Source organism: Diuraphis noxia, unplaced genomic scaffold (assembly GCF_037042655.1).
Source record: "Diuraphis noxia isolate RWA-SAM2 unplaced genomic scaffold, SU_Dnox_SAM2 contig0004, whole genome shotgun sequence".
Taxonomy (NCBI): domain Eukaryota; kingdom Metazoa; phylum Arthropoda; class Insecta; order Hemiptera; family Aphididae; genus Diuraphis; species Diuraphis noxia.
The window spans coordinates 39655280-39683229 of record NW_028301714.1 but is presented as its reverse complement, the minus strand read 5'-3'; the positions used below and the strand labels follow the sequence as shown (position 1 = coordinate 39683229).

General features: G+C 29.9%; 1 protein-coding gene across 1 annotated transcript; it reads right to left on the bottom strand.

Moving 5' to 3' along the window:
- Window positions 1-585: 585 nt before the first annotated feature.
- On the bottom strand, window positions 586-27950 carry LOC107170769 (serine protease inhibitor dipetalogastin). Its single transcript, XM_015520963.2, has 9 exons — window positions 27490-27950; window positions 7186-7317; window positions 6837-6984; window positions 5845-6006; window positions 5076-5390; window positions 4716-4877; window positions 3744-3866; window positions 1933-2109; window positions 586-1483 (listed from the first exon to the last, which is right to left on the bottom strand). Exons 1-9 carry the CDS (start codon window positions 27557-27559, stop codon window positions 1252-1254), a joined length of 1521 nt encoding a protein of 506 aa, XP_015376449.1. The 5' UTR covers window positions 27560-27950; the 3' UTR covers window positions 586-1251.

The following is a 27950-nucleotide window of genomic DNA, read 5'->3' as shown; positions in this document are numbered from 1 at the left end:
AAGCACCTCCAATGACCTAATAAACGAAGCTCAAAAACGTATACTCGCATCATGGCAAACCCACTGGGACGACACTCCAACCAGTAACAAACTAAGGAACATCAAAAAAACAATTACAAAATGGCCATACCCTGAAAATGCATCTAGGAGAGAACAAATAATTATCAACAGAGCTAGAATAGGCCACTCCAATATCACCCACTCCTACTTAATCACCAAGGAACCTAAACCAATGTGCGACTCATGCAACACCCACCTTACAATTGAACACATCGTTATGGATTGCCCCACATTTTCAACCGCACGTTTTATTCTCAACAATCCAAGGTCAATCGAAGAAGCTCTCAATCAACATAACTCCGACAACATTCTTAAATTTTTCAAACAAATAGATATAGACAAAAAACTGTAAATATTAGAATATTTTACATTGTATAATAATAATAATTAGATAATCTATAAAGACAATGTCAACTTTTATATTGTATAACTATCATTTTGTAATTATAGGCTAATAATCCTAGTAATTGAAGCCTTTATGTTAATAAAAAAAAAAAAAAAAAAAAAAAAAAAAAGTACCCAAAATCAATTGACAAGTTTATTTCATTATAATTTCATTACATAAATATATAAATTTTTATTTAATATATATTGGCACTTGTTTTTCTTGATATTCTTGAGTCGGGTAAGACACATAATGTAATCAACTTGACAGGCCATTGCTTAAGTATAAAATTTGCTTGAGAGCACAATATATTATTAATTGATAAATAATCTTAAAATAAAATTTCAATACCTTAGAACCTAAGTATTAGGTAATATGTTTTAATTTGATTGATTTTCATGCCACGTCGCTCAATTATATAATATGATAATAATGTACATTAAATGTATATAAGAAAACAACTTTTGATGTTATAAGAATTTCAAAAGTAGAGAAAAATGTGTTACAATGATTTATAGAATTACTTGTGGCATCAATATCAATTCTAACACATTTAAGGTGGTTAACGTTTAAAATATTGTATAATTTAATTTAATATCGGACGTAAATAAACGCTTCCAATGTTTAAAAAATCATATTAAATTAAAATACGAACATAGTATGCAGGTGTCTAATGTGTACATGAAAAAAAAAAAGCGACATAATATTAAAGCCGTCGCGAATATTAATTATAATATTTGTTTACCATATCATGAATATTATAGTTTAATAATATTAATAAAATAAATAATAAATATTATGTAGGATCAGTACAAATAGTTTTTGGGCTCTTCGGTTGGCTGCCCGCAAACGCCGTGATACTGTTTGCTGACCAGCGACCGGGACCGGCAGTTCTCCATCTCCAAGAAACAGTCGTTGCTGTATGTTTTCAGGTCGGTGCCGCAAATCGGGTCGTACAGAGTCGGACACACACGCTGGCATCCTTTGAACTGGAATCCGGTCAGACACCTCTTCATGGGCACCACGTACACGTGTTTTCTACGGAAAAAATAAATGCCATCAGGACTCTGGGTCTTTGTCCCTGCAGTAGCGTTGAGATTTTTAATGAGGGGTAGAGCTCAAACAAACTCTAATAGTTGTCCAGCCGAACCACAAAACAACTTTTTTTGGTGTGCATAGATAGTTTTCCTGATCTCCTAACATTTTGGATAAAGTCCGGTCAACTTAGGGGCGTATTTAGATTTTTTTTTTAGGGGGGGGGGGCTGTGGTATTTTCTCCAACTGAAATTCCCAATTCAGCCTATATGAGTTGAAAATTTACATCTGATAGTACATAATAAGCAGACTTCATAAACAATTCCTGGATTTCGGGGGGGGGGGGAGGCTGAAGCCCCCTCAGCCACCCCCATAAATACGCCCCTGGGTCAACTCTCTGCTAATGCTGCAGTGTCGTGACGGCGTATCCCTAGCCCAAAGTGTACACTCACCCGCAGTTTTCGCGTTTCATTTCGCATTCGTTCCTGTAGAGTTTGTTGTCAGATCCACAAACAAACTCTTTAGTCTTTTCACATTGTTGGTGACACAGGGCCGTCGTGGGACAGTGGTGCGGCGGAACGGCAACGACTTTTTGCCCGCATGTGTTCATCTTCAAATCGCACTCCGACCTGCCAGCATTAAGAGTTATCGTGTCATTACCAAGTTGTATAGTACACTACAATAGTTTATTGGTTCGTTGTTATTCAATTTTATGAGCTAAATATATTATTACCTAAGTTATACTTCTTAAATAATAATAATATCTAAAAATAATAATTTATCGCGTTCAAAAACGTTTCTGAACAGAATTCTGTAAAAATCGCGCTAAGTTACTCGTTTACATTTCTATACGTCTTCTAAGTTTTTCATAGAAACTGTGATTTACAAAAATGTGAAAACTACTACTTGGGGCGTCGGGAATCAAGACAAAATATGTCCACTATAGTGCCACACTACAATCCAGGCACACAATGTTTGATCTCTGTGATGGATCGTCCAGATCATGATCGTTTAGACGAAGCTAAGCAAGAGTCATATAGGGTAATTAATGACAAAGAGATAACGGGTGCAATGATATTAATATTTGCCAACAAACAAGACTTGATCAATATGCAATGAAACCACTTTCTGCTACCAAATGTTGGTGTCATTCGGCTCCTAAACTGTATGGCTGTCAGTCCAATGGCTAGAGTAGCATTACAAAAGCAAAAGTGTTGCCCAATATTATACTCATAACCCGAGTCATCGGACCGACCGCCGCTGTTCCATAGGAGTTTAACAGTATCAACAATAATTGCGTTTGTGTAATTTTTCTATACGCTCAGGAAAAAAATAACCGAGAAAATTATAAGATGACGACCTATTCAATTTTTCAATGCGTTCAATAGACAGTTCTTATTCGAGATAACTAATTAATTTGAAATGTCTTGTACATTAAAATCAGACGTTCGGATAAATGCCACCTGTAATCAAAAATGATCAAAAATTAATAGAATATCAACACACGCTGTTTGTTTTCCCTCAATCACCCATGCACAACAAGACAAAACACGTTTACGCAGTCTGAGTAGAACTCGTTTGATTTTAGTTTTAGAATAGAAACACTCAACATAAAATTAAAAAAATTAAAATATTTTGTTACACAAGACATTTTTTGTTTTTTTTTAAAAGTTATTTAAGTTTTTAAGTTTTTTTAAGTTATCAGTCTTTTAAAAATGTCGAAATGGTTGTTATTTCTAAACAAAGTATTGAGTGTTTTATTATTTGGAATAATGAAAAAAACGCATTGTCTTGCTCTTCATATTTTAATTTTTAAATAGGTATTTTATTCAATTCAAATGAAGCGAGTTCTACTCACTTAGACTGCCTAAACGCCTTTTATTTATGTTGCACATGGACAAGAGAGAGAAAACATTAAAACAGACAGTTTGACATCATCCCATGTTTCTTTTTATACTTGAGTTATTCGTTTTGATGGCGGGGAAAGTAAAAGTAATGGATTGTAGTAGAAATATTTCTCAAAGTAGTTCTTCAATTAGTACCTATATAGGAACTGAAATATAAATCGATATTATAATCCACTAGATCCGTAAAACGATCAGATTTAATATTCGTTAAATTACCTATAGCCACTGTTTGTCTGCATGCCAATCTCTAAATTCGTGTTAATTGTACTTACATCGTATTATGTACCTTATAATTTGTAGGTGGTTTAGGCATCAAGTACCAAAATATACAACATACAACAGTGAATACTACCGACCTGTAAACGTTGCCGTCGGACGCACACACCGGTTCTTCGCGTTCGTTTTCACAGCTCGTTGGGCATTTTTCGGTGGACAGCAGAGACGAGCACCTGCCCAAGTGTGCCATTTGTATTCCTCTCCTGAAATAAAACAGCACGACGAATTTTACTGACAATAATATAGCAGCACTATGTATACGGATAGTGTCGCACATATTAATTTTTCCTAGACTTTGCTGTAATCATGTCGGGAGCCTTGTAGCGCAGTTACTACATTATATGATAAATTATAAACTATAAGATAAACATGAAATGAGCTTCAAACTATTCATACACGTTCTAAAATATAAGCAAATCATATATTTAGTAACTGAAATTACTTAATAAAAAAAATCGGTATCTGTACCAACTAAAACGGTGTGTATTCATTAGGTACCTACCCGCATTGATTATAAACACCAGTATTACTATAGGTATAACAAATATTATTTTAAAATTTAAATAATTTATAGCTTTTTTTTTTCTTAAGACCTGAAACTTAACATAATACATTTACAGACACTACCCAATGTCACCCACGGCTGGTTCGCAAATATTATATTAATTTATTATTCAGTATCTAATAATGTATGACTTCACGCTCAACTTCGCGGATTGTCGGGTTCTATTAATATGTATTATATCGAACTCGGCGGTATCGCGCACACACGTGTCAATCATCAATTATTGTATATTATCCTTAATTATTATGATTAATGAACTTAAAAGTCGTACAGTATATGTATATAAAAACCACACAAGTCACCATTGCCGCATGTTGATAATAAAAAACCTATATAAGTGCCGATTTTTTCAACGGCAGCAATAATTCTTATTTTTAGCGCTTTACCTAATTCCGTTACTTTTCATTATACAGTCACACCTACACCTTATCTAGGTATATTTGATGGTTAATAAGCGAGCGGCGTAGTGTATTGTATAAGTACGTACAAACAAGTTGCCTGGTCCAATTGGCATTGATTTTTGTAATTCTGAGCATCGTTTCCACAAATCGGGTCCACATCATCTGGACACTGGCCCTTGTTACACTTGTTGATCCTTGCTCTACACTTTTCCAAATCTACCTTAGTCACCTTCTTCTTGGTCTGTTGTCTGTTAAACAAAAATGGTTAACGGGAAATGTTGAGCCATCTAAGTATGGGTACCAAAAAGAAAATCTCGAAATCCTAACCTAACCTAACCCAACTTAACACCTCGCATATATAATGTGAGTTCGATTAAGTAGATATTATTAGGGCATTCGTCTGGTCGGGCCAGGTCAGGTTATTATTCGTTTTATTCCGCTCTCACCCGCAGTTGAGCATTTTCATCTCGCACTCGCTACGGTAAACGTTGCCATCGGAACCGCAAGTCAGCCGCTCCTTTTCTTTGTCGCAGTTCACTGGGCACGCGTTAGCTGAACCGACCCGGTTACGTTCTTGGCTTAGACAGAACGCCATGGGCACCTCAAATACGTGTTTGCCACAGTTTTTCGACTTCATTCGGCACGCGTTGCTGTAGATGTTGCCATCCGACCCACAAGTGGGCTTCGATACCCGCCAACACGATTCTCGGCAGTGTCTGGTCGTCTGACAGTGTTTCTTGGATGTCCTCACCACTCCTTGTCTGCCACAAAAATAATTATTATGTTCTCGTGTTCCCTAAAACTTCATTATTCCTGGTCACTATTATCAGGAAAATGAAATATTTAATAGGTATATAATACCTATATGTACAATATAGGTTCATAGTATATTATTATATAATATGTATAGGCACACCATTTCCCTGCAGGTTTTTTCTACACCAGAATAAAAAATATTCGACAAATGTTTGGATGCTTAGAAACGTCATCATTCAAATTAATACTATAGATGTGTTAACTTGCTCAGCCGTTCAGGAAAAACTTAATTAGAAAAACTATGGTAGGTAATAGGTACATATTAGTACTCAATAAAAAGCATGTTTGGTGAATCGCCTTTTTCTCGTATATATAAATAATATAAATCATACATATTATAACACCAAATCTATATGCTATTAATTATTATACACTGCATATATCTACGTAGACCCTTACCCGCATGTGAAAAGTTTCATCTGACAAGTGTTCCTATAAACGTTTCCATCGGATCCGCAAATCGGTCCATCCATTGGTGCCTGGTCACAGTTTACCGGACAGTTTTCCCTGTGGGCTGATATGTTGTTGCATGGTCCCAAGTGTGACATTGACGTGCCGACCCTGTGAAAAACAGACATGCACAAGATTATAATTTATAATATTTGCATCATAAGATAAATCGTAGATCATCGCAATTGTAAGATTCGATATCATAAAATTATTTTTCATTAATATAAAGATATTAAAAATCTGTGGATACATGATTATTGTCATAAGCGTGTGAAGAAATTGTCAGTTTGGCTTTGGTTTAGAACAATTTTAATGGGATTACAAATAAATTATTTTTGAGAATTATTCTTTCTAAATAAATATAGGTATTTACTAAAAACATGATGATATTTAGGGAATTGGTGTAAATTTAGTTGGAGTTAATTTCACTAGTTTATAGTTATCAACACCCAGAGTATTATGTTTTATAAATATTAGATAGTACATATTCACTCGTTTTTTCTTGTAAATATTATATTATGAAAGATTATAAGTAGCTATGTTCTGTTTGTTTTTCAAATCAGCCAAATACCCTGTTCGTGCTTGTTTATGTACATATTATATCAGTGGCGTGTCCAAGAGGGGACGCGGTGTCGTAACTCTCCCTAAAAATGTTTAAACAATGAAAAAAATTCATCAATAAACGATGTGTGTAGATAAGATTTGTCAAAAATTAATTTTCAATAACCATCCACGTATGAATAGACACCTACGTGTATCGTTTTTTCTTTCACTTTAAGACAAAGTAGGTACCTTATATAGGTATATTATTATTAGTTTTTTTAATATTTATTTTTTTTAATCCCCTACGTAAGTTTGTGTACACCACTGTTCTATGCTATACATATTCACAGACAGCTGACGGTTTAATATATTATTGATATAATATACGGCGTACTGACCTACATATTTCCACTTGCATCATACATCTGTTTAGATACGTCCGGCCGTCAGTACCACACACCGGATCCTGTTCTTTGCCACAGCGGTGTTCGCAATTCGATCCGTACGCCCGCAGACACTGCGTTGAGCTCTCTGCCACGGTTATGCCTGCAGTGCACACGCGGCAAAGGAGAAAAAAGAGGGCGATTGGTATGAGTATAATTTTATTATCAATGATTCAGGGACTTGATTATAACGATAATGGTACATATTATATTCATCGAGCGTAATAACAGAAATAATTATATGTGGTAGGTATACAGGTAAATATAAGTATAATAATAATATTATTATGTCATAATTTTTCACCTTTCCCGCAAGTCTTCTTTTTCATTTCGCACTCGTTCGGATAAATTATACCGTCCGAACCGCACACCGGTTCTTCGGAACTTCCCTGCGGACATATCCTGGGACATGCGGAATCTCTGGCTCCGGATGCACCTGTGGTAATAACAATAATTGATTTTATTAATGACGCGCACTAACAATAATAATGCACAGATTTTTACACTACTCGATGAATTCTGAATAAAACTAATACAAAATAATTAAAACTCATCCGTCATGATTTGAATTAGAAAACTTGTCCGCGGATATAAAATTTGCAACTACTTACATAATTTCATAACGAAAATACCAAAGATAAACATAAAATTATTTAGGCACATATTCCGATATTCGTGTCAATATTTCAACCGAGAAAATGGTGAAACGAGATTAATTATATAACAAGAGTTGTTCGACTGTAATGTATTAAGTACCAGCTGGTAGTATCTATTTAGAAGTCTGTGTAATAATAACATAAATTATAATCTCAACAATTGATTCAGATTTCAATACCCATAGGCCATAATAAAAGTGGACGCACAATTATCGGCACGTGACACACTTCTTCAGTTATCTACGTGTCATAATATTATACTTAATAAACGCTTTTGTCCTCCACCACTTCCGCTTTGCAGCGTAGACTATTACAAAGATCTTTGGCCGAAGCCACGGATGCTCTATGATATATCTAATATTAGTTATTATATTATTTAATATATTAAACGTATAATATGTGATATTATGTACTGTTCGCTGACTTGCTATTTTACAGGTAAACATAATTCGCCAAGGATTTATTTCTAAACGGTATGTGTTTATGTCTAATAAACCGTACCTTGAGTATTTTATTTTTTACACTCGCGATGCACATGTGCATGTATAGGCGTATAGCAAAGAGCAGTCTAAAAGATTTTCTACATTTTAAATCCTTATTGGCACCATTGGTACAGTTTATCATTTTTCAGTAATTACCAACTTCTATGTATAATATACATGTATTCTGTATGAATTTATCTACCTAACCTTATCATTTTAAGTTCAATATTTCTTAATATATTAATATATTTTTGAACGCTTTATCATTCAATATAGGCGCAAATACGATATATTTTAAGCACGTTCTCCAATACACATCTAAACAGATTAAACTGCTCAATTATACACCTATAGTATTATTATTTATATATTTATTTATTTCTAAACTCATTATACCGTCTTAAAAATCGTTACAAAAGTACAAGACAATCGTTACATTTTAATTTAACACTGTTTAATAATCTATTATAATCATATAGTGGTACCAAAAGGTCTTACCAACAACACCAGCTAATACCTAAGAGGCCAAATATAATATTCGTAATTATTATCAACAACGTTCCAACTATAAATTCGCCACGGTGTAAGTACGTATCAGTGTATTTATTTCCGGACAAATTAAATCAAACTGCAGTGTTCGTCTTCGTTTAGCGTGCGGTGAGATGAGTAGGAAAGTATTAGAAATAATGATAATTTAATATTCTACTCATCGTGTTGATACGAGTACGCGTACCTAATACACGTGTTCGTGTTTTAGTTTAGCAGTTTAATATGGTTTAGATTTTAGTCCGTCGGTTTATGTCACGCTTCTAGCATGCCATGATTTACAGTGTCGGTTTTTTTTTTATTATTACGCACCACATTTTGTCGTTCATACCATAATAATAATATACAAACGCTCAGTCACGTCAATTAATCCCCCGCTCTTCCGTACCACCGTCGTACTTATAAATGTATGAATGTAATATTGTTGTTAAGTATGAACGACCGTGATTTCCGATCTATCACGAATCACGATCGTTGATCTCGGCTGTTGTTTTTCACATTTCCGTTCATAGGTATATATATATATATATATATATATATATATATATAATATTATTATAATAATTCTGCTGTGTTAGGAACGTATATAATATAATATATAATATTATGTGCAGTTACTGGTCCTATGGTTATGTGTTCTTAGTCACTCGTCATTCGTCAATGATAAATTGACAAGAACCTATTACGGACCTAAGCAAGCATTTGTCTTACTTAGTACCGAGTCAAAGTTTTTTTTTCTCATATAATACATTATGACGTACCTATATATAATAAATAAATATTTATAAACATTATTTATAAATACAACGCCCTTCTCGTAATCGAATGGCATCCTAAAAATATTTTAAAATCTTTTTATATAATAATAAAATAATCTCATTAAGTATATACAATATATTTGATTTAAATGTATTGTAAAATAATGAACAATATTAGAATATTATATTCTATAACTTTTATATTGTTATACCTTACACAGTGGTTTTAGGTTTATACTATTTAGTTGAAAGGAAACTGATCTATGACCTCTATACATGTTATTGATATCTTTCCGGTTTAATGCTCTTGAATCTGCATATCCGAATTTCCTTACTTGACTTATGGTTTTTTTGATTTCGATGCATTTAAGTTATGCATCACGTGGTCATGTTAAATAATGATACAATACATGTATTTATTATTGATTACCCACCTTATAATGATAAAAAAACACAGATTATAGCAAACAATCAATTTGAATTTTAACAAACTTTGAAAATTGTATAAAAGTTAATGGCGTAACCAAATTAAAAGTTTTAAACACCAAAACTGTTTTTAAAACCTATTTATAAAATACCTATCTTGGATTATAAGAAAATAATGTAATACAAAACTTAAATTATTTAACTTTATTTCTAAAAAAATAAATAAAATATATCATATAAACATTTTAGTGATAGCGCAAAGCTCTAGAAATCATTACAAAAAAAAAAACTTAAAAATATTGTATAGAAAACAAGTTATAGCATTAGTCAAATAGACCTGTTAGCACTGTATATTTAAAAAAAAATATATAAAGAATAAAAATATAAATTATTAACATAATATAACAATAAGAAATCGTATGTAGGTACAATTATTAACAAGGATATTTATTATGCATTTACACATTACACTTGGTTATTATATTTTATGTTCAATAGTGAATTATGAGATACCTAATATATGCGAACTGTTGAAAGAAATGGGCTGAAACCCGTGAAAAAAAATCATCTATGGTACAACTGTCAACTAATAATGTTTTTAATCTTCTGTTTTGCCAAGGGTATTTATATTTCTTGTGCACGACGGCTTGTATTCAGGTTATATATTCTAAGGACTTCGTTTTGATCTGACACTGCAATTTCGCGGGAATATTACACATAAGCTCTACACGACTCTACAGTGACTTAAGTCAGATTAAATGTATAATACTATAATGTATATGTTATATTGCTGTACACACTTACTCATGCGAAACGAGTTTCTATTATGAAACACTCGATACGAGGAGTAAAAAACTATAATATATCGGTCAAAACAAACTTATAAGCGCTTACAATATTTATGTATCATACATGGTAATTTCTAACTATATACACACATTTACCCGCAATGCATTATAAAATATGTAAAACTACAATGTTTGCTAACAACTGCATGGGTACAAACAGGGTGGATTCGTGGGCTAAGGCCTACAAACATTTCCTTTTATTTTTGAAGTTTTTCAATATTAAAGTAAAGCTCAACCCTCCCCCCCCCCCAAAAAAAAAATAAAATAAAAAAAATAAAAAAATATCAAGCTCTATAATAACGAAAGACATTTTATTCGGATATCTGTTGACACTTCTATTTAAACATTTTTATTCCCACTACTGATATAGTGTTCCGGATATGAGTAAGATAAAAAGGAAGTGAGGCGCGTGTTTGCAAAGCGTTTTTCCTGGTATTAAGTTCAATATGCGCTTGCAACCTGAATGGTTAAATGATGTATTATATTATATATATATACTATATGTAGGTATATACACATTTATATTTTTTGAAAGGGGCTATCTCATTGGAGGTACTATCCCAAACATGTTCTTGTAAAATATATATTTAATTAATTATTTTTATTATTATTATTATTATTATTATTATTATTGCTTATAAATTATCATATTGTACACACTCACATAGTATTGTATTTAATAAGACTGTTGATCGTTTAAATAAAAAGGCCATAGGAAGTTAAAAAAAAAAAAAATGCTAATTTTTATTAAAAAGTACATATTATTCACAATTTGTTTATTACAAGTATAGTGTAGGTATAAAATGGATTGTTACCTATATATGTTGAAAAATGTATATAGGTAGTTTAGTATTGTGTGCAGCATAGCTATAGAGTATAGATGATCTACGACGGTAATAAAATAATTTATATCAGCATGCTTAGTATATCGTATTAAAGAATGAATATACCTCAGGAAAGTTTCAGTTGGATTAATCACTTATAGGTAAAAGTTGTGCATTACTAATTTACAACTGATATCATTACCGTAATTATTAGTCTTTATATGCCACCGTTATACATTTCTGTATCGAAATTTTAGGATCAATAAAATATATTTGACGAGATTTTCTTATAAAATTTGCTTTAGGTGGCATGATGATTCCAAACTATACACTACCTCTTGTCCAAATTATAGATATTGGAATGATATATGATGGCTTATGTGGAAAAGAGGCAGAATCTACCCCTCTCACGAAGATCACATCCCTCGAATGCCATACACATATACCCTACGTATTCGTTGAAAAATCGCTCGCAGACCGGAACTACCGTTGTAGAGTGCAGGTTCATCTGCGTCATCAATATATTGTATACATATTGTTGCTTCAACGACGACGATGGAATACGCGCGCGCACGTTACTTTCTATTGCCGTCTGGCCAGCCGGGTCTGCTGGAGGGTCACTAGCCTCGTTCTTTGTTATAACCGAGATTACAATAGAAATAGAAATGTGACCATCGCATGACGGCTCTAGATGTCGTGGATGACCTACTGACCAGAACATAAAAAATACATAAACACACATACACAAACTTCAGACACGCACACCGCGAATTTATTTAAATTAGTCTTATCATTTTCCAGTTATTTTTTTACGTTCATCGTTTCCACGTACACCGTTAATAGTCATAATAATGATGTGTATTATAATATGATATAATATACTATTCATGCATATCATCTATATATTATATCGTGCGGAATCACCTACTGCGTGCATTTCGATCCCGGAAATCCGTTCCGTAAAAATAAAAAATTATATTTAATCGTGCGTGTCCCGGTTTAAATTATACCTAGTTGGAAAAGCTCTAAGGTATGATAAGTGATAACTAAAGAGCGGATTTTTAGGTTCTTAAAAGCTTAAAATATGATGCTAATATGCTCTAAAAAAACACTAAAATATTCTCTAAATATGCTTTAAACCTATAAATATGCAAATAATATGTTTTTTTTTTTTCGAAAATAGTTCAATAAAAACAATAAATAACTTATGTACCATTCCTTTGGTAACGTAAAATATTTAATTATAAAAAATACAAAATAGTTCATAGATATGTGAATATAATGAAATAGGTATAAAAAAAACAAAACAAATTAATAAAAACTATATAGAACTTGCATGCCCTTTTGTAACAGCTAAGTTATTTAAATATAAAAACATAAATTAGTTTATATTTAGTTACCTCAATGAATATAAAGAAATATATATAAAAAAACAAAATAAATTAATAAAAACAATATAATTCTTGCATGCCCTTTGGTAAAAGCTAAGTTATTTAAATATAAAAACATAAATTAGTTCATACTTAGTTACCTCAATGAATATAATGAAATATATATAAAAAATCAGTTATCAAATACGATCTATTATATTATAATCTATGGTACGATAATGGATTGAGAATAACGGAATGACCAACATTACCAATTTTATTACAAACAAGTCGGTAATTGAATGATTTTTAATTTTTATGATTTTTATAATATGAAATATTTTTTTTCCTAAAAAAAATTGTTGTTGGAAAAATTACAAATCGATAAATTAACAATATATATGATATTTTTATGAACAATAATAGAAAATATTCTAAAATATGAAAAATAGGCTAAATATTCTCTTATGTCCAAAATATGCTTTAATATGCAAAATAAATTTTTTCCTGCGAACTCTGTGATGGATAAATCGTCCACATTTTTCACTCTCGTAAAGCTGCATAAAGCCAATAAAAATATGTAAAATCCTAAAGATCCGCTCTCTAGTGATAACTATAACTGCAAGAGTGAAAATGGTTTCTTACGTTTCGCGTGAATATTATAATAATATATTATAGTATATATATGAGTATATTATAATGAAATACAAATATTTGAAAAATACATAATTCCGTCACGGGTACATAGAAATGCATTATATCTTATACCTAATATTACGGTGAAATATTGAATTTTTAATTTTAAAATGTTATAAATTGGTTCAAATAATGTTTACAATAAGGTTTATTAAAATCTAATTTGATAAATATCAAATGTTTAATGTTGCTGTTGTGAAATTTGATTAGTTATAATATATTTAAGGTTTTATTATTGTTTATTGGGATACCTCTGTAGGCATTTAATTATTCGTTTATTAAAACTGTGCCTTGCTATAATTATTTTATAATAAAAATCAAATTAAAAAAACTGTGTTATTTTTCTAATTTTTATGCAGTTATGACATATTTTGTGGACGAATTGTCTGTAGGCCGACACAATGTCTCAATCACTAGAATATATTATAATTGATACTAAACATTATACTACAGAATAATACCTTCCAACTATACTATCGATAGGTATCGACGTATCGTATGTGCATTTGTGCAGGCGTAACTACACAACGTGTGTATAATGTAAAATTATTTACTCGTTTAAAAATATATCTGCTGCTCTGTAGCTGATTTGTTCAAAAACTAATAAAGTGGAATACATTTATGCTAACTCGTGATAAAAAAAAATAATGCTTAACCAATTATTATTATTTGAACTGATCATTGTTTCACTTTTGTTCTAAAATTCTATACATATTTTTTTCACTGATTTTGAAAGTAAATGAAAATAACAGTACCTATACCAATGTATTATGAACTTATTGATATCACCTATTGGGCACGCGATGTAGAATATTATAACATTTAATAAGTTATTGAAACTACGCCTCCCAACATCTCAAAGTTTAATAAACTTTTGAACACGATTTTAACGGGGAAATAGTTATACTGATCGCTTAGTACAATCTCATGTCAAATTTAATGACATATCGTTATAGTGGTTATTATTTTTTTAACCGTTAAAACCACCGTAAACGATTTAAAACATTGTACGGTAGAATTTTAAGTATCGAGGACAGCTCATATAATGGTTAAAGATGTTTATTAACTTTATACTATTTAAAAGATTAATAATTAATCGTATCATATACGCACAGGTAGCATATTTAATAAGATACCTAGGCAATAATATTTGATATTATATTGTTTTAGGATGTGTGTTATATGGGTTTGGTGTTCCACAATAACGGTATATAGTATACATTTAGTCGCACCAGGCGTGGATTCAGAGGGGAGCTATGGGTGCTCGGGCACCCCCTGTCATTTAGCCACCAACAAAATAAATTTATATAATAAATTATATAATTTGTTATTTTTCAAAATAAAATTAATAATAATAATAATTTCGGTGCTTTTCGTTATCGCCGTCATTACGACCATGATAAATTAAATAAATTTAAAAATAATAAAAAATAAATTTAATTTATCGTGATTACAACAATAATAACTATTATTGTTAAATGTTTTCGAAGTATACTCGTGTGTATAACGACACGCGTCGACGGCGGAAAGCACCGATAACAATTATTATGAAAAAAAGTTAGCACTAATAAATCAAATAAAAAATGGTAATATTTAAATAAATAGTAAGGTGTACCTAACAATTTTTTTTTTTTTTGAGCACCCCCTGTTAAATTTTTCTGGATCCGTGTCTGAGTCGCACATATTAACTAAAGCACCAAGTTCATGTATCAGCTGTATGCACGTGTAAAGACTTAAGAGAGTGGTACAAAATGGCACTCTATGATGTGAATTAAAATAACTACTATTAATACTTCACATTTTTACTATGTAAAATATGTAGATATGAAATTAAAGGGTGAAATGTTAAAATATCGTTTTTCATTGCAAGTACTGAAGTACGTATAATAATAAATTGTGACGGACAAGGACTCGTTTCGGGCACCAGCTGAGTGCCTCTTATTTTCAGATTACGATGTTTTTTCATCGTAACATGGTACATGTAAAATCAAAATCGATTTTATTTATTTATCGACAACATTGAAGTCGGACTCGTGTGAAACGGACAACGGTTATACTTAAATACAAGTTAAAACATGTTCTATACTTATTGCTAACCTATATCTAATGCATATAATGTTATTTTTCAATCATTATATTACGTGTACGATATACAAATGTAGCATATCATATTACCTATAAAATTAATAGATAGTTTATACATACTTACATTATGAGTACCTATATACAACTCTAAAATAAATAAATATTTTTTTTTTTTTTTTAACAATTAATTTGATTCGGAAGCATTCAGGTCAAGTCTCTCCCTCTCTCTTTAAATTGAAATTAAAATAGATCAAGTATATCAATATACAAATTATTCTTTTTACGTAAAACTCAGTCCCTAAAATATTCAAATTTTCGTAGGTACTACATACATATACTCCAAATCGGTCAAATCTAAATTATACAATAGTACATATCAATTAATAATATATATTTAGAATAAATGATTTTTAATTTAAATAAAGTAGAACCTTTATTTAACAAATTTAAAGGTTCTTTAAAAATATATTGTGAAATAGAAATTTTGTTGAAAAAAGAAAATGTTTTAGTATACAAAATGCATGTAAGTAAAATAATACATAATATCAGTAAATAGTAAAAATAAATTTAAATTACCTGTATTAAGTATCTATGCAAATTATAATTTTTTTTTTTATTCTTAGAGGTCGAAGAACTTTCAGATATCCTGTATTAATATTGTTATATTAAAATGTTATATAATATTATTACAAAGTTTTAATGTGAATAACACACTTTTAAATTTCGTTCTACATACTGCACTTTTCGAACTAAACAAAATGCTTCGTACTACACACAATTTTAGGGACTGATAAAACTTATCAAAATTCTCGTATTTTAATAAGCACAAAATGTTATGGGTTCGTGTTTCTGTGTTACAGCTATCGTGATATTATGTACCTATGTCCAATATACTTAGCTGACTATTATTTTATAAAAAGTTCTATATTATTTAGACTTTTCTTGTACGGTTTCTTTTCTCGAAGCTGTCAGACAGCTAGTAGTTGGTCGTTTACTGTAAGTTATCTATGAATACGCGTTATAACAACTTTCATAGAATTCATGTTTTTAAACATTATGCAAGTCAATGAGTATGTACATAAAGTAACACGTTATAATATATTGTCTTTTGTTTGGTTTTTATTTTTATTTTCTATGACAAGCTAAGTTGGATAGATATCTATCATATTACCTACATTATAGCGGTCGAGTGTCTTATATTATGAGTAGAGGTCGGATTTATAATCTCTTAAAATCCTTAAAATATGATGTTTTTATGTCGCATAAATTAGGCAATATATTCTCTTAATATTCTTTTAAAATACCAGATATATGATGTTTTATGTCCTTAAATATGCAAAATATTCTTTTAATATTAAAAAAAATTCAGTTTAAATTTATTTTGGCTAACAAAATAACCTACGATTAATTTTTATTAAAACCCAGAAATTTATTATTTATAAACAGAATTATTTGGTGAACATTATTATACCTATCAAAGTGCTGATAAACGTGAAATATATTCATTATATGCCGATAATATAAAAATATTCTCTAACCCATAAAATATGCTTTTTTATGCAAAATAAATTTTTTCCTATGAATTTTGTGTTTCATGAATCGTAAAGATTTCTCACTCCCATATAACTGCATAGACTAGAAACAAATATGTAAAATCATAAAAATCCGACCTCTAATTATGAGTCATAACGTAATAATCATTATTTGAAGTATATTAAGTGAGCTTATTTTCTTTGCAATTAAACATTTTTAAATTTAATAATGTTATAAATACCTACCTAGATTTTTTATTACTTAGCTAGTATCAATAGTGAAGATGACGATGTGATAAATTATTAGTGAAACATAGGGATATATATTTATATATAGGTACAAGGTGTAACGAATAGAACTGACTTTTGTTCAAATTAATATTTTTTATTAATTTGTTTTTTTTTTTTTTGTTTATTAGTGACTTTAGCGCTACATGTATAATACATTTTCTATGTTTTATTTTTCATTACTGAAAATAAAAAAATAAAATTGTATAAACAATTTTTTAGATAAATTCAAAATATCCAAATTGTGAATCTGATGTTAAGAACAATTTTGCTAGTAAAAATATTTATCTAAATCAAGTAGTTTATTTTTTAGAATTATTTTAAAATTCAATATTTTTTTGGTAAAATTAATTGGGAACGCAATAACTTTAAAAAAAATATTATTTTTGAGAATTTATTAACAAGAGTATAGTTCTTAAATTATTTACTTATCAAATAATATTAGCAATTTTTATCATACGATGAATTAGCATGATTTTTTTTTTGGTCTTCATGTTACATCCTATATAATATAGGTATAATGTAAAGAATATAGATATAAATCTATTTATATATATATTTATATGAATTAATCGTTATTTTGGAAAATATTTTGGATGTTAGCAACTTTCACAAATTTAAGGTTATTTAAAAATGACATGAATTTCCATTTGCTGTAAAACCGTGTAATTTAATACAAAAACTACTGATATATTTCAATAGGATATTCTTGGGCACTGTTTCTTTTTTTTTTCTATTTTTGTTATCTACGAGCAATGAGTGGATGATTATTATTTATTATAGGCACACATCGGATAGTATAAAAATATATTCTATTATTCTTCTTGTTTATAGATGATTATAGTTAGTGAATAATAATTTTAAAAAGATAAATCATGAGAAAATTTTTTAATTATATATCGTACAATTTACAACATATTATAAGGTATATGCCCTACTGCAGATTTGGATTTTTTTGTACTTTATCTCACATTCTATATTAAACTGGTTCAATAATATAATCAATTTTTTTTAGTAATTATTGTTCTTCACGATAAGAAATTTCATAATAGTAATGCACATAATGATATAAGTATCGTGTAAAATAATAATATTGTTCCAGGAACCTAAAGATGAAAAAAAAAATGAAAGATGCAATATTATAAAATTTATGAAACACCGACATTGCAAACCATTGTGTGTCTGCTACTATTAACAATAATAATAATGATAATAGTGTCTAATGACTACTGTAATTCGTAGAAGTTAAAATGTCGTTCTAGACTCTTCAGTGTTCACATCATATTATATATTATATTTGGTATGTATTTTTTTATGTGATTCTTTTGTCTTGCAGAATCACCATTGTCTTTGATCTCTACCTATTTATACATACCTATTACTATTATACATAAAGTATACCATTATATCTCCGTACTTATGTTATTATTTAATGGAGATGGTCATTAGACATTTCATATTTAATATAAAATGTACTACTTACACTAGGGAAATGATATCTTGCAGTTTATAGTATATAATATATATTAAACATTTATTATTTTAGACTTGTGAGTATAATGAAGGTACAATAATGTAACATTGAAAGCTCGTACAATTCGTTATTTTGAGAATAGAAGATTAAATGAAATTCATATAACATTCACAAGCATAACTATACGTCAATATAAATAATAATACTGTTGTATGATTTTGAAAAAATATATATAATATATATATTAGAAGATTTAATTTGACTATTGCTTACAAATGTTTCCTATAAAATACATGTTTATAGTATAGATATTTATAATATCTATATAGAATTGGTAACCAATTGATGTTCATAATACAATTAATTGAATTTGAATAGGTAGGCATTATACACATAATAATTGTGTTTCAGGCTGTTTCAGAAAGTAACGCAAACAAGAACATCAAATAAATTATATCCCGCTTTTTATTTATCTCGTTGTGACCATAAACTATTATGTAATTTCAAAGAGATGATTATAAACGGCTTCCTAAACAAGAAGATTTTACATTAACACAGCTATATTAAAAAAAATTGAAATAAAATTAAAAATCCAATTATGAAAGTGAACTGTCTAGTTTGTAAACATAATCATCAGCGATTAGCATTAAAAAAAAATATTCTAAAACTCACAGTATCACATATAAATAATATTGACAAAAAAATAGTAATAATCTATATTCTATACGACCTAACAGTATTTCCAGCCAAATTCCCGATCGAAACTGTGCGCTGTTTAATTTACGGGCGAGCGACGTCGTTTGTGGTTTTGTATAATTATTTTTTAAATCATTTTTATTTCTACCCGTATAACGATTCATTTTACGGTTATATTATTTTATGTATTCCCATTTAAGTATACACATGCATAATGGTAAAATGTTGTTTGCTCGCTAAAATAATATTTTTTTTTCTAACTATACTTATAATAAAGTATATAAAGTAGGAATAAAACTTACTCAATTATCTACAGCACGTTTTTGACCCAAAATCTGATTGAAAATGTGCATAAAGCGCTTTGATTTTGTTATTATATTACTTATCGTCGTTGCATTAACGATATATGACGATTAACATGATTATTAGTTTAGCTAGAGAAGAACGTTTAATATCATAATTCGTAATGCATAATCATATATACTAACATAATATGCAGATACAACACGTATGTGTATAGGTATACTGTCTGCATTATTTATAGATATGCCATACAGTATGTGTATACTTATAATAGGTATACCTACAGCACATTATTAGATTATAACATCTTCAAAGAATTGTTTCATATATCAAACATATAATAATAAAGAATAAACCATGGACGGTTAGCACGCATATTATACTATGTATGTGTATATGCTACTCTATAAACGAAATATAAAATTGCGAAAATAGCAGGCTGAACTTTTTTCGATACTCGCTATACCTATTATGTCGATATATTTATACCGATAAATAATAATGCGTAATAGTGGAAATATTATTGTACGCATTGCATTGTAGGTAATTGTTAAATACAAGTACAGCCATTCAAGAAATACTCTATATATTCCAAATAGATTCTATATAAGTACATTGATACATATTATAATATCAAAAAGACTAAAAGAATTTTTATCAGAAACCCAATATATTGTATCAGCCCCTTTCTTGAAACTACAATAATTGTGTTAAATATAGTTTCAAAATCGGCCCAAAATGAATGATCATAAAATGCTCTTTTACGAATACATAGGTACGTTTGACGTTAGAGTTTTAGTAGAGTCATGGGGCATGGTTGCCGCAAAACATTTAAAATTGTTCAAGTGCAACCATCTTCGACTGTCAAATAATATCATATGTAGGTCAGACATTAAAATAATTGCTTACAAAAATACGAAATTATTCATTAAGAATAACCAGTAAGTAGGTATGCAAGTATTAAGAACTAAGGTGGTTTAATATCTGGACATTTTCTGTATGTTTAAAAAAAATGAACTGTCGTCAGTGAAATTGAGATGTATTAATAAGTACATTATATGTATATTATATTTCACACTATACTTAATTCCTAACAAGATAAATTGTGTTAGAGTGTTTTTTCCATGTACTTCGTTACGCCACTGTCTTATATTATTGTATTTGACTTCACTAAAACTAATTGTCTCGACATTGTAAACTATACTACAGTATAACGGTCATCTGCTGCGCCTTAAATTATTATACCCTGGTCGTGACTCAACCGTACTGACCGGAAAATATTTTCTATACACTTGCCAGTGTACACGGTGTTGTGTATGAATTCTCTAAAACTTCCCTATGCATATTATGCAGCGTCTAAATCCGTTAAAGGCCAATAACATGTAATATACGAGAAGTAAGGGCAGTACACTTGACCGAATTAACAAATCAAGTTGAACAGTTTTCATAGAAGGAACCAAGGAACACGAACGTGTAGCGCAGCCATAATGACGCGGATAGTTCACGAAGATATTTCAGCCAATCGTGTGTATGTATACCTAGATATTACTATTTCCTAAGATATGCAAAATTAAAAAGGAATTTACTTTAGGGATGAATTAGGTAACCACTCTGGTGGGTGGACAGTTATAGATAACGACTGTACCTTGTCATTGTTTAAGTAATTTGAAGTTAATCTATAAGTACAAAAAACGATTCTGATCAGTGAATAAAGACAGTCTTCAGTCTATACATATATAGAGTTATATATAACTGAGTATTTAATGATATATTTTTTATATTGGTACTATGCTAATTATTTCACCATTAATAGATTGAGTTAATTTTTATATTTATTATATATTATTATTATTATTTTTTGTGATGATAGTATTATACTATTATCAGTATATGATTATATTATAAAATACTCTCATTAACTTTTGAATCAATATTGCCTTATCGCGGATTACGGTGTATATATTAAATACTAAATAGATTCTTGGTATAAATAGACAATGTCATCATGCATTTAAAATATTATAGATAATATACTTAAAAGCTTCAAGTCTCCACGAATAATAACATTTTTGAATTACAAAATAATAAGTTAAATTGTTCTTCATCAAATACCTATAATTTCGTCAAAATTTAAATTTCTAAAGTCTGTAGAAAAAAGTCATACCTACCTGTATATCTTTAATATTTTCAAATAATTTTTATAAAATACTTCTGTATTTTTATAATAATTGTATTTTTGTTTTTCTCAATTAATTAGAATTTTTCAACAGTATCGCGTGTGGTTCGGGTTAAAATTTGGTTGGTATCGAATACATGTAAGATAATACACACCGAGTAGCTATGTCGGTAGGATATTGTTAGCTGAAGAAGAAGACGCACCCGGAAGTTTGCAACTGTACTTTAATAATTGTATATGATTTATGAGATACATCCGGGGGCCGAGTTTAAAATTTTACTCTACAAAATGTACCGAAAATACAGACAATTGGCAGAATACCACGGTTAGTGACACCGTTATATTACGTGCATAGACATAATATCACATATTATAGTAGCTGACGGCTGTTGCGGACCACACGCGAGTGGGCGTCACTGGCGAGTATGTACCCAATATACACGAAGTATATTATAATATACGCCTTTACTTTGCACCAGACGTTTACGACGAGACAACAGTATCGGCATATTATAATAACATAACGGTATCCCAACCCGGGTATACGGCGTCTGTTTGAGGTTCAATATAATATATCGTGGTACTATATATAAGTGCCTACTATATAACAATATAATTACGCATTTACGCGTTTTTGCCGTGCCAATGTGGCGCGCAGGTACTAAATTCTATATAATGTAATACACGATGGAATTCGATCGCAAAACAATTTTAATGGAGGTCGTCGTAAAACAATCACCGCGTGGTGGCGGTCGCGGTGGAGGCGGCGAATACGACTATATTATACTATTACTGCGGTGGTGAGTGATGACACAACTCGGCTGAAAGTTCACTGAACCAATCGAGTTCCGATGATAATATATCGTACGAAGTGAATCGTATATTATAACGATGTCGCTGCAGCAGTGAAATACGCATAACATTAATGTTGTATAATAATGATAGATTATAGAGCACACGTTTTGCAAGGTCACCGGTTTTGCCGCAATCAACGATCCTCCTGTCGACCACGGAAATCGAAGAAAATTACAAATAAGGAACAACAAATCGTAGAAACGATTTGGAGTCTTTGGTGGCGAGCATACTTATGAATATACTTAAAGCCAGTGATCGTTCGTCGTGATGATTGTTCGCGACATAATATACACTTATAAACAGTATGTATAATATTGTAATTTATATATATTATAGGTATATATATAGTAATGACAAGGTCGAGAACCAGTTTTCGTATGGGGTCATCGGTGACCTCCGTGTGCTTGTATATATGTATGAAAAATATATATATATATATAATCGATGTGGCGTGCAGTTGTGGAAAATTGGATATGAGTTTGGAAGAGGATGTGTGAAAAAAAATTGAAAAAATCGAAATAGGTCTGTTTATATCTGCCCGGTGCTCGCGCACCAGTGCTCGTACTTGCTCTTCTGACCACACTAATGATAATATAAAATGCGGTTTCTCGGTTTCAGCGACGGTACCCATTTCGTGGTCTGAATTCTCGAGACTCCTAGTCAATAATGATCGTATGTTCATTGTCATATTTTTTATTTGTTTTTATATTTTTCATTGTATTCCTGTGTGTAACGCACTCGTTTATCATCAATATTACGTACTTTACACGTGCACGTTTAATATATGTATAATGCCTACTGTTCCCGCAGATTTAGATTACGAATCAATCGGGTTGAACGACTCGCGAAGTGCAATTCGGTGCACTGCATTGCATGGCTCCAGTCGATGTTCAATAGTATATTTTAATATAGGAGTTTGCAGTTGCAAGCTGTCAGATCCAGGGATGTATATTGATCCATTCATATGATGATGATGGGGGAGAGGTTCAAACCTAGTATTTGCTTTTTTTATTATTCATAATTTCTAGTCATCATTTTTAAAAAGCTACCATGAATCGATTGCTTTCTCAAACCCCCTCCCCTCTCCGAACACATTCTTATGTATCTTCATTCTTGTTTTGTAATATTTCAGAATAGCATTAAACTATGTTAAAATATTATAATTTACATAACTTATGAATTGTAGTAAAGATCTTTCTATTAATCCGAGAAAAAGATTGGTTATTGATATTTATTCCTCTGAAACTAATTGATGCGATTTTTCTTCTCCTGTGTCACTTGTAATTTTTAGTTACACGATTTTGCATTAATGACAGTTCCAATAATTAACAGAGAAATATTGTAAAAAGCAGAAGAATAATAATATTGAACATTGTTAATTTTGCTATTAGGAAAACTTAAATTTTTTGCAAAAAGTATCATTTGTTGGTGTTTTTAATGAATATCGAATAAAAGTTTTTCATAAAAATTGATAATGAATGAATGTAATGTTTTGTATAAATATCATAGTGTGTAGTTTAGGCAATAAAATAAATTTACGTTAGCATCTCCAACGGTCGGATATAATAATATGCAACCAGTTTTCTATTATAGTGAAGCATTTTCTCTTTCTCTTTGGGCCTTCCCTCGACAACACCACGCTTTTCCAACACTATAGCGCATCGTATTCATTTCCCTCCGCCTGTCCACAAATGGTTTATATAACACAAACTTGTTACACGTACACGTGCAGGCGTATATATTATATTATACTACTACTCCGATAGCCGCGTGTGGCACTGACATCGACCTTTCGCCCATTATATCTAGGTATGTAATGCATAGTATGTCCGTAGACGATGCATAAACGCGTGTCCCTCGTGATGCTTTGTCATTTCAATGGGGGCCGCCTATACGATAATAATAATAATATGTATCTTGTCGGATCTTGTTTGTTAGAGTTACACGGAAAATAAAAATAAGATTGGATCTAAAATATCATTTGGCGTATTTAAAGCGTAAACTAAGTATTATATGTATGTATATTATTTTATTATTTATATGTGTACGTTTTGTGCGACAAGGGCACAAATGTGTACTTGTGACAAATCGGATTGGGTACAGCGCAAAATCGCTAAACATTAAGTATTATGATAACCTTACTGACGTCTTTTGCATGTTTAGATGATATTATATATTGTGTTTTTTAGTAGTTAGTAACTGCAAACTAGTTAGTTTCGAATAATTATATTATTGCGTATTTTTCCCGTCGTCGTGACTCGAAGACTGTAGTGTAATGTGTATGTAAGTGTTGTTTTATTTATTTATTTAAAACCCTATAGTAATATAATATGATAAATGATATTAAATGCTGAAGCTGAAATTTAAAAACTCACAATAACTAAGTGATTAAACTGCTGGTTGTTAATACCTAGGAATCAATAAAAATATATATTTACGCATATAAAATAAAATATATAATATGTGTATGTGTATATTATCATAGACATTATGATATCAGATAAAATGCTTCTTGATTTATATATTATATAGGTACCCACATAATGAAGATTTTTTACTTTTTAGTACATATAGTTATTTTATTTATATAATTAATTTTATAATGTCTATAAATTTTTATAACTATAAATTTACAGCAATTGGTATTTTGTTATTTAACTTATTCAAATATTATAACAAGCATAAATTTAAGTATTAATAATATATTAAATAAAAACAAATAACGCAGCATGAGGAACATAATAAAACAGTTTGGTATAGGACGGATAAGAGATAATATTCTACATACATCTAAGAAAAGGATCTTCTTACAAATAATTTACTCTGTAGGTAGAGATAAAAAATAAATATATTATTATTATTATCAGTATAGAGTCGCACTTCAATTGGTTCAAAGTGAATACTCAGTTACATTTTAATTTTCTTGTTAAATTAAGTTAAATATCTGATTTTCCGCTTTTAGGGATAAATGTTATACTTGAAATAAAATACACGAAACTGTCTATAACATGTATGGATACACATTACACACATTTACATACGTTCCGGTTCAACCAGTATTTTAACCGTTAAGTCTTGTTTGGCAAATGTCAAATATTTACCAACTATAATTAATAATTCTGAAATATTTTACAATATAACGTTGTGATAAATGATAATGTTCATAGAACAAAACATAGTTTTTGATAAAACATTTATAACATTTTTTTGTTTTTTATGTGATTTACTCTGAATTCAATTTTTTCATATATGTATATGATATTTATTGCATCACCCCGCGGCCAACCTATAACTTACTAACAAAGAGTATGTGATGAAGAATAAATCATAGTTGTGACAGACAACAACGAAGTTTTTAGCATGAAAATTGTTTGAATTCTTAAAGCTACAATCTTGGTAAGTATAATATATAGATTGGAAAATCTGATTGAACTGGAAAAACGTGTAATTTTATTTTTTTCGAATACAAAGAAAAAATGAGTTATCTGTATCGCCATTAGATTTCTTGATGTTGACTCTCTTTATTTATTGATTAATTGGCTATTGGAAATAATCTTGTATACAATTTACACATGGGGAAAAAATTATCAATGAAATATTTGTACGAGACAGTTTATGGTTTTTCTAGGAAATATTATATTTCTAAACAAAGTTTCAAAACTAATTAAGCTTACGAAGTGTTATTGAACAATTGTACGTAATACGATAGGTACGTATTATTTATCTACATAATATATAAAATTTAGTTATATTATTAAAAGCTTAAAATAAAATAAAACATTAACTATTCTTATTCATACAACGATTTAAAATTTAATAAATTTCGTCCATTAAAAAAAAAAAAGAAGTCATGTATTTGATATATTTTATGTCTATAAAATTATTGAATTGGTAAATTAACTTACACATATATCTCTATAAATTATATCATTAACAATATGAAATACATTGTTTTAAATAACACAAATGTTTAAATCTAGTTATGTATACCAAAATAAAGTAATTGAAAGCCATTTTGTGTACCTATATATAGGTATTAACGTATTATGCTTTTATTGTTATTTGCTGTAACAAGTATAATTTATTTTTTATTTTTACAATATTTATATAGAACTTTGCTAAGGATAATAATTATTTGTTAAAATCAAAATAATATTGATTTATAAAATATAATTTTAATAAGCTAATTAAGCTATGAATTTATTAGCTAATTAAATGTTTAGTAATTTCTTATCGTGTAGATATATTTTTATCATAATATATCAATACTTTAAAAATTTTGAAAAGTGCTTATAGGAAATTAATATTTTTAATTTTATGAACATAATTTAAAACGCTGGGTGGAAATACTAGGTACTGCGAAGTACACGATATGCAATGCACCTAACCTTTAACAGAACATTTAATGAATATTCTGGATGGATATCGATAAGTCAAAATATTTTATAACCTTATCAAATTTATACATGTATACATAAAACAAATTCAGATTTTTTAAAACCATTCAAATATTCAAATAAATTTCGTATGAATTATAATGTTGTCAATACAAAAACAACATTATATCGATAAAACAAATAATTTTATGCTCACCGTGGTATAGAAGACATTGACACAGGCACCAGCAAATGGCAAGATACTCGGAAAATCCGAGACTCTTCATCGTATCGCCGGCTATAGATTTTACTCTTTTGTCAATAAACGGAATACGGTTTGTGCTCGCGTAGGTATATAAGTATACTGTTTTAACAGTTGCACATTACACTGTCACGATTGTATGTATAATAATAGAAAAAAATGTCGGTTTAAAGGTTATAATGACGAAAACAAAAACGTTGATACGACAAAATGAATGCGATACAACGTTGAATACGTTTGTTAAAGTGTCTCTGGAGAAGTGAATTACTATACTATATACAATTCGCGTGCCGGTCGTCCGTCGCCGAGAGTGTGAGCATGAGACTGCGCGTGTGTTATATCGTACGGACTGATAGGTACAACTGATACGATGCACCTGGAGCAGGGCCACAACCTACTGACTCCGTTCTAGAAAA

Bases quoted from the DNA above. Each gene is read 5' to 3' on its own strand.
- LOC107170769 (XM_015520963.2), bottom strand. From the start codon at position 27,559: ATGAAGAGTCTCGGATTTTCCGAGTATCTTGCCATTTGCTGGTGCCTG. The intron at 7,318-27,489 runs GTGAGCATAAAA...TTATTACCACAG, and splicing joins TCAATGTCTTCTATACCACG to GTGCATCCGGAGCCAGAGAT. The intron at 4,878-5,075 runs GTGAGAGCGGAA...TTTGTTTAACAG, and splicing joins ATGAAAATGCTCAACTGCGG to ACAACAGACCAAGAAGAAGG.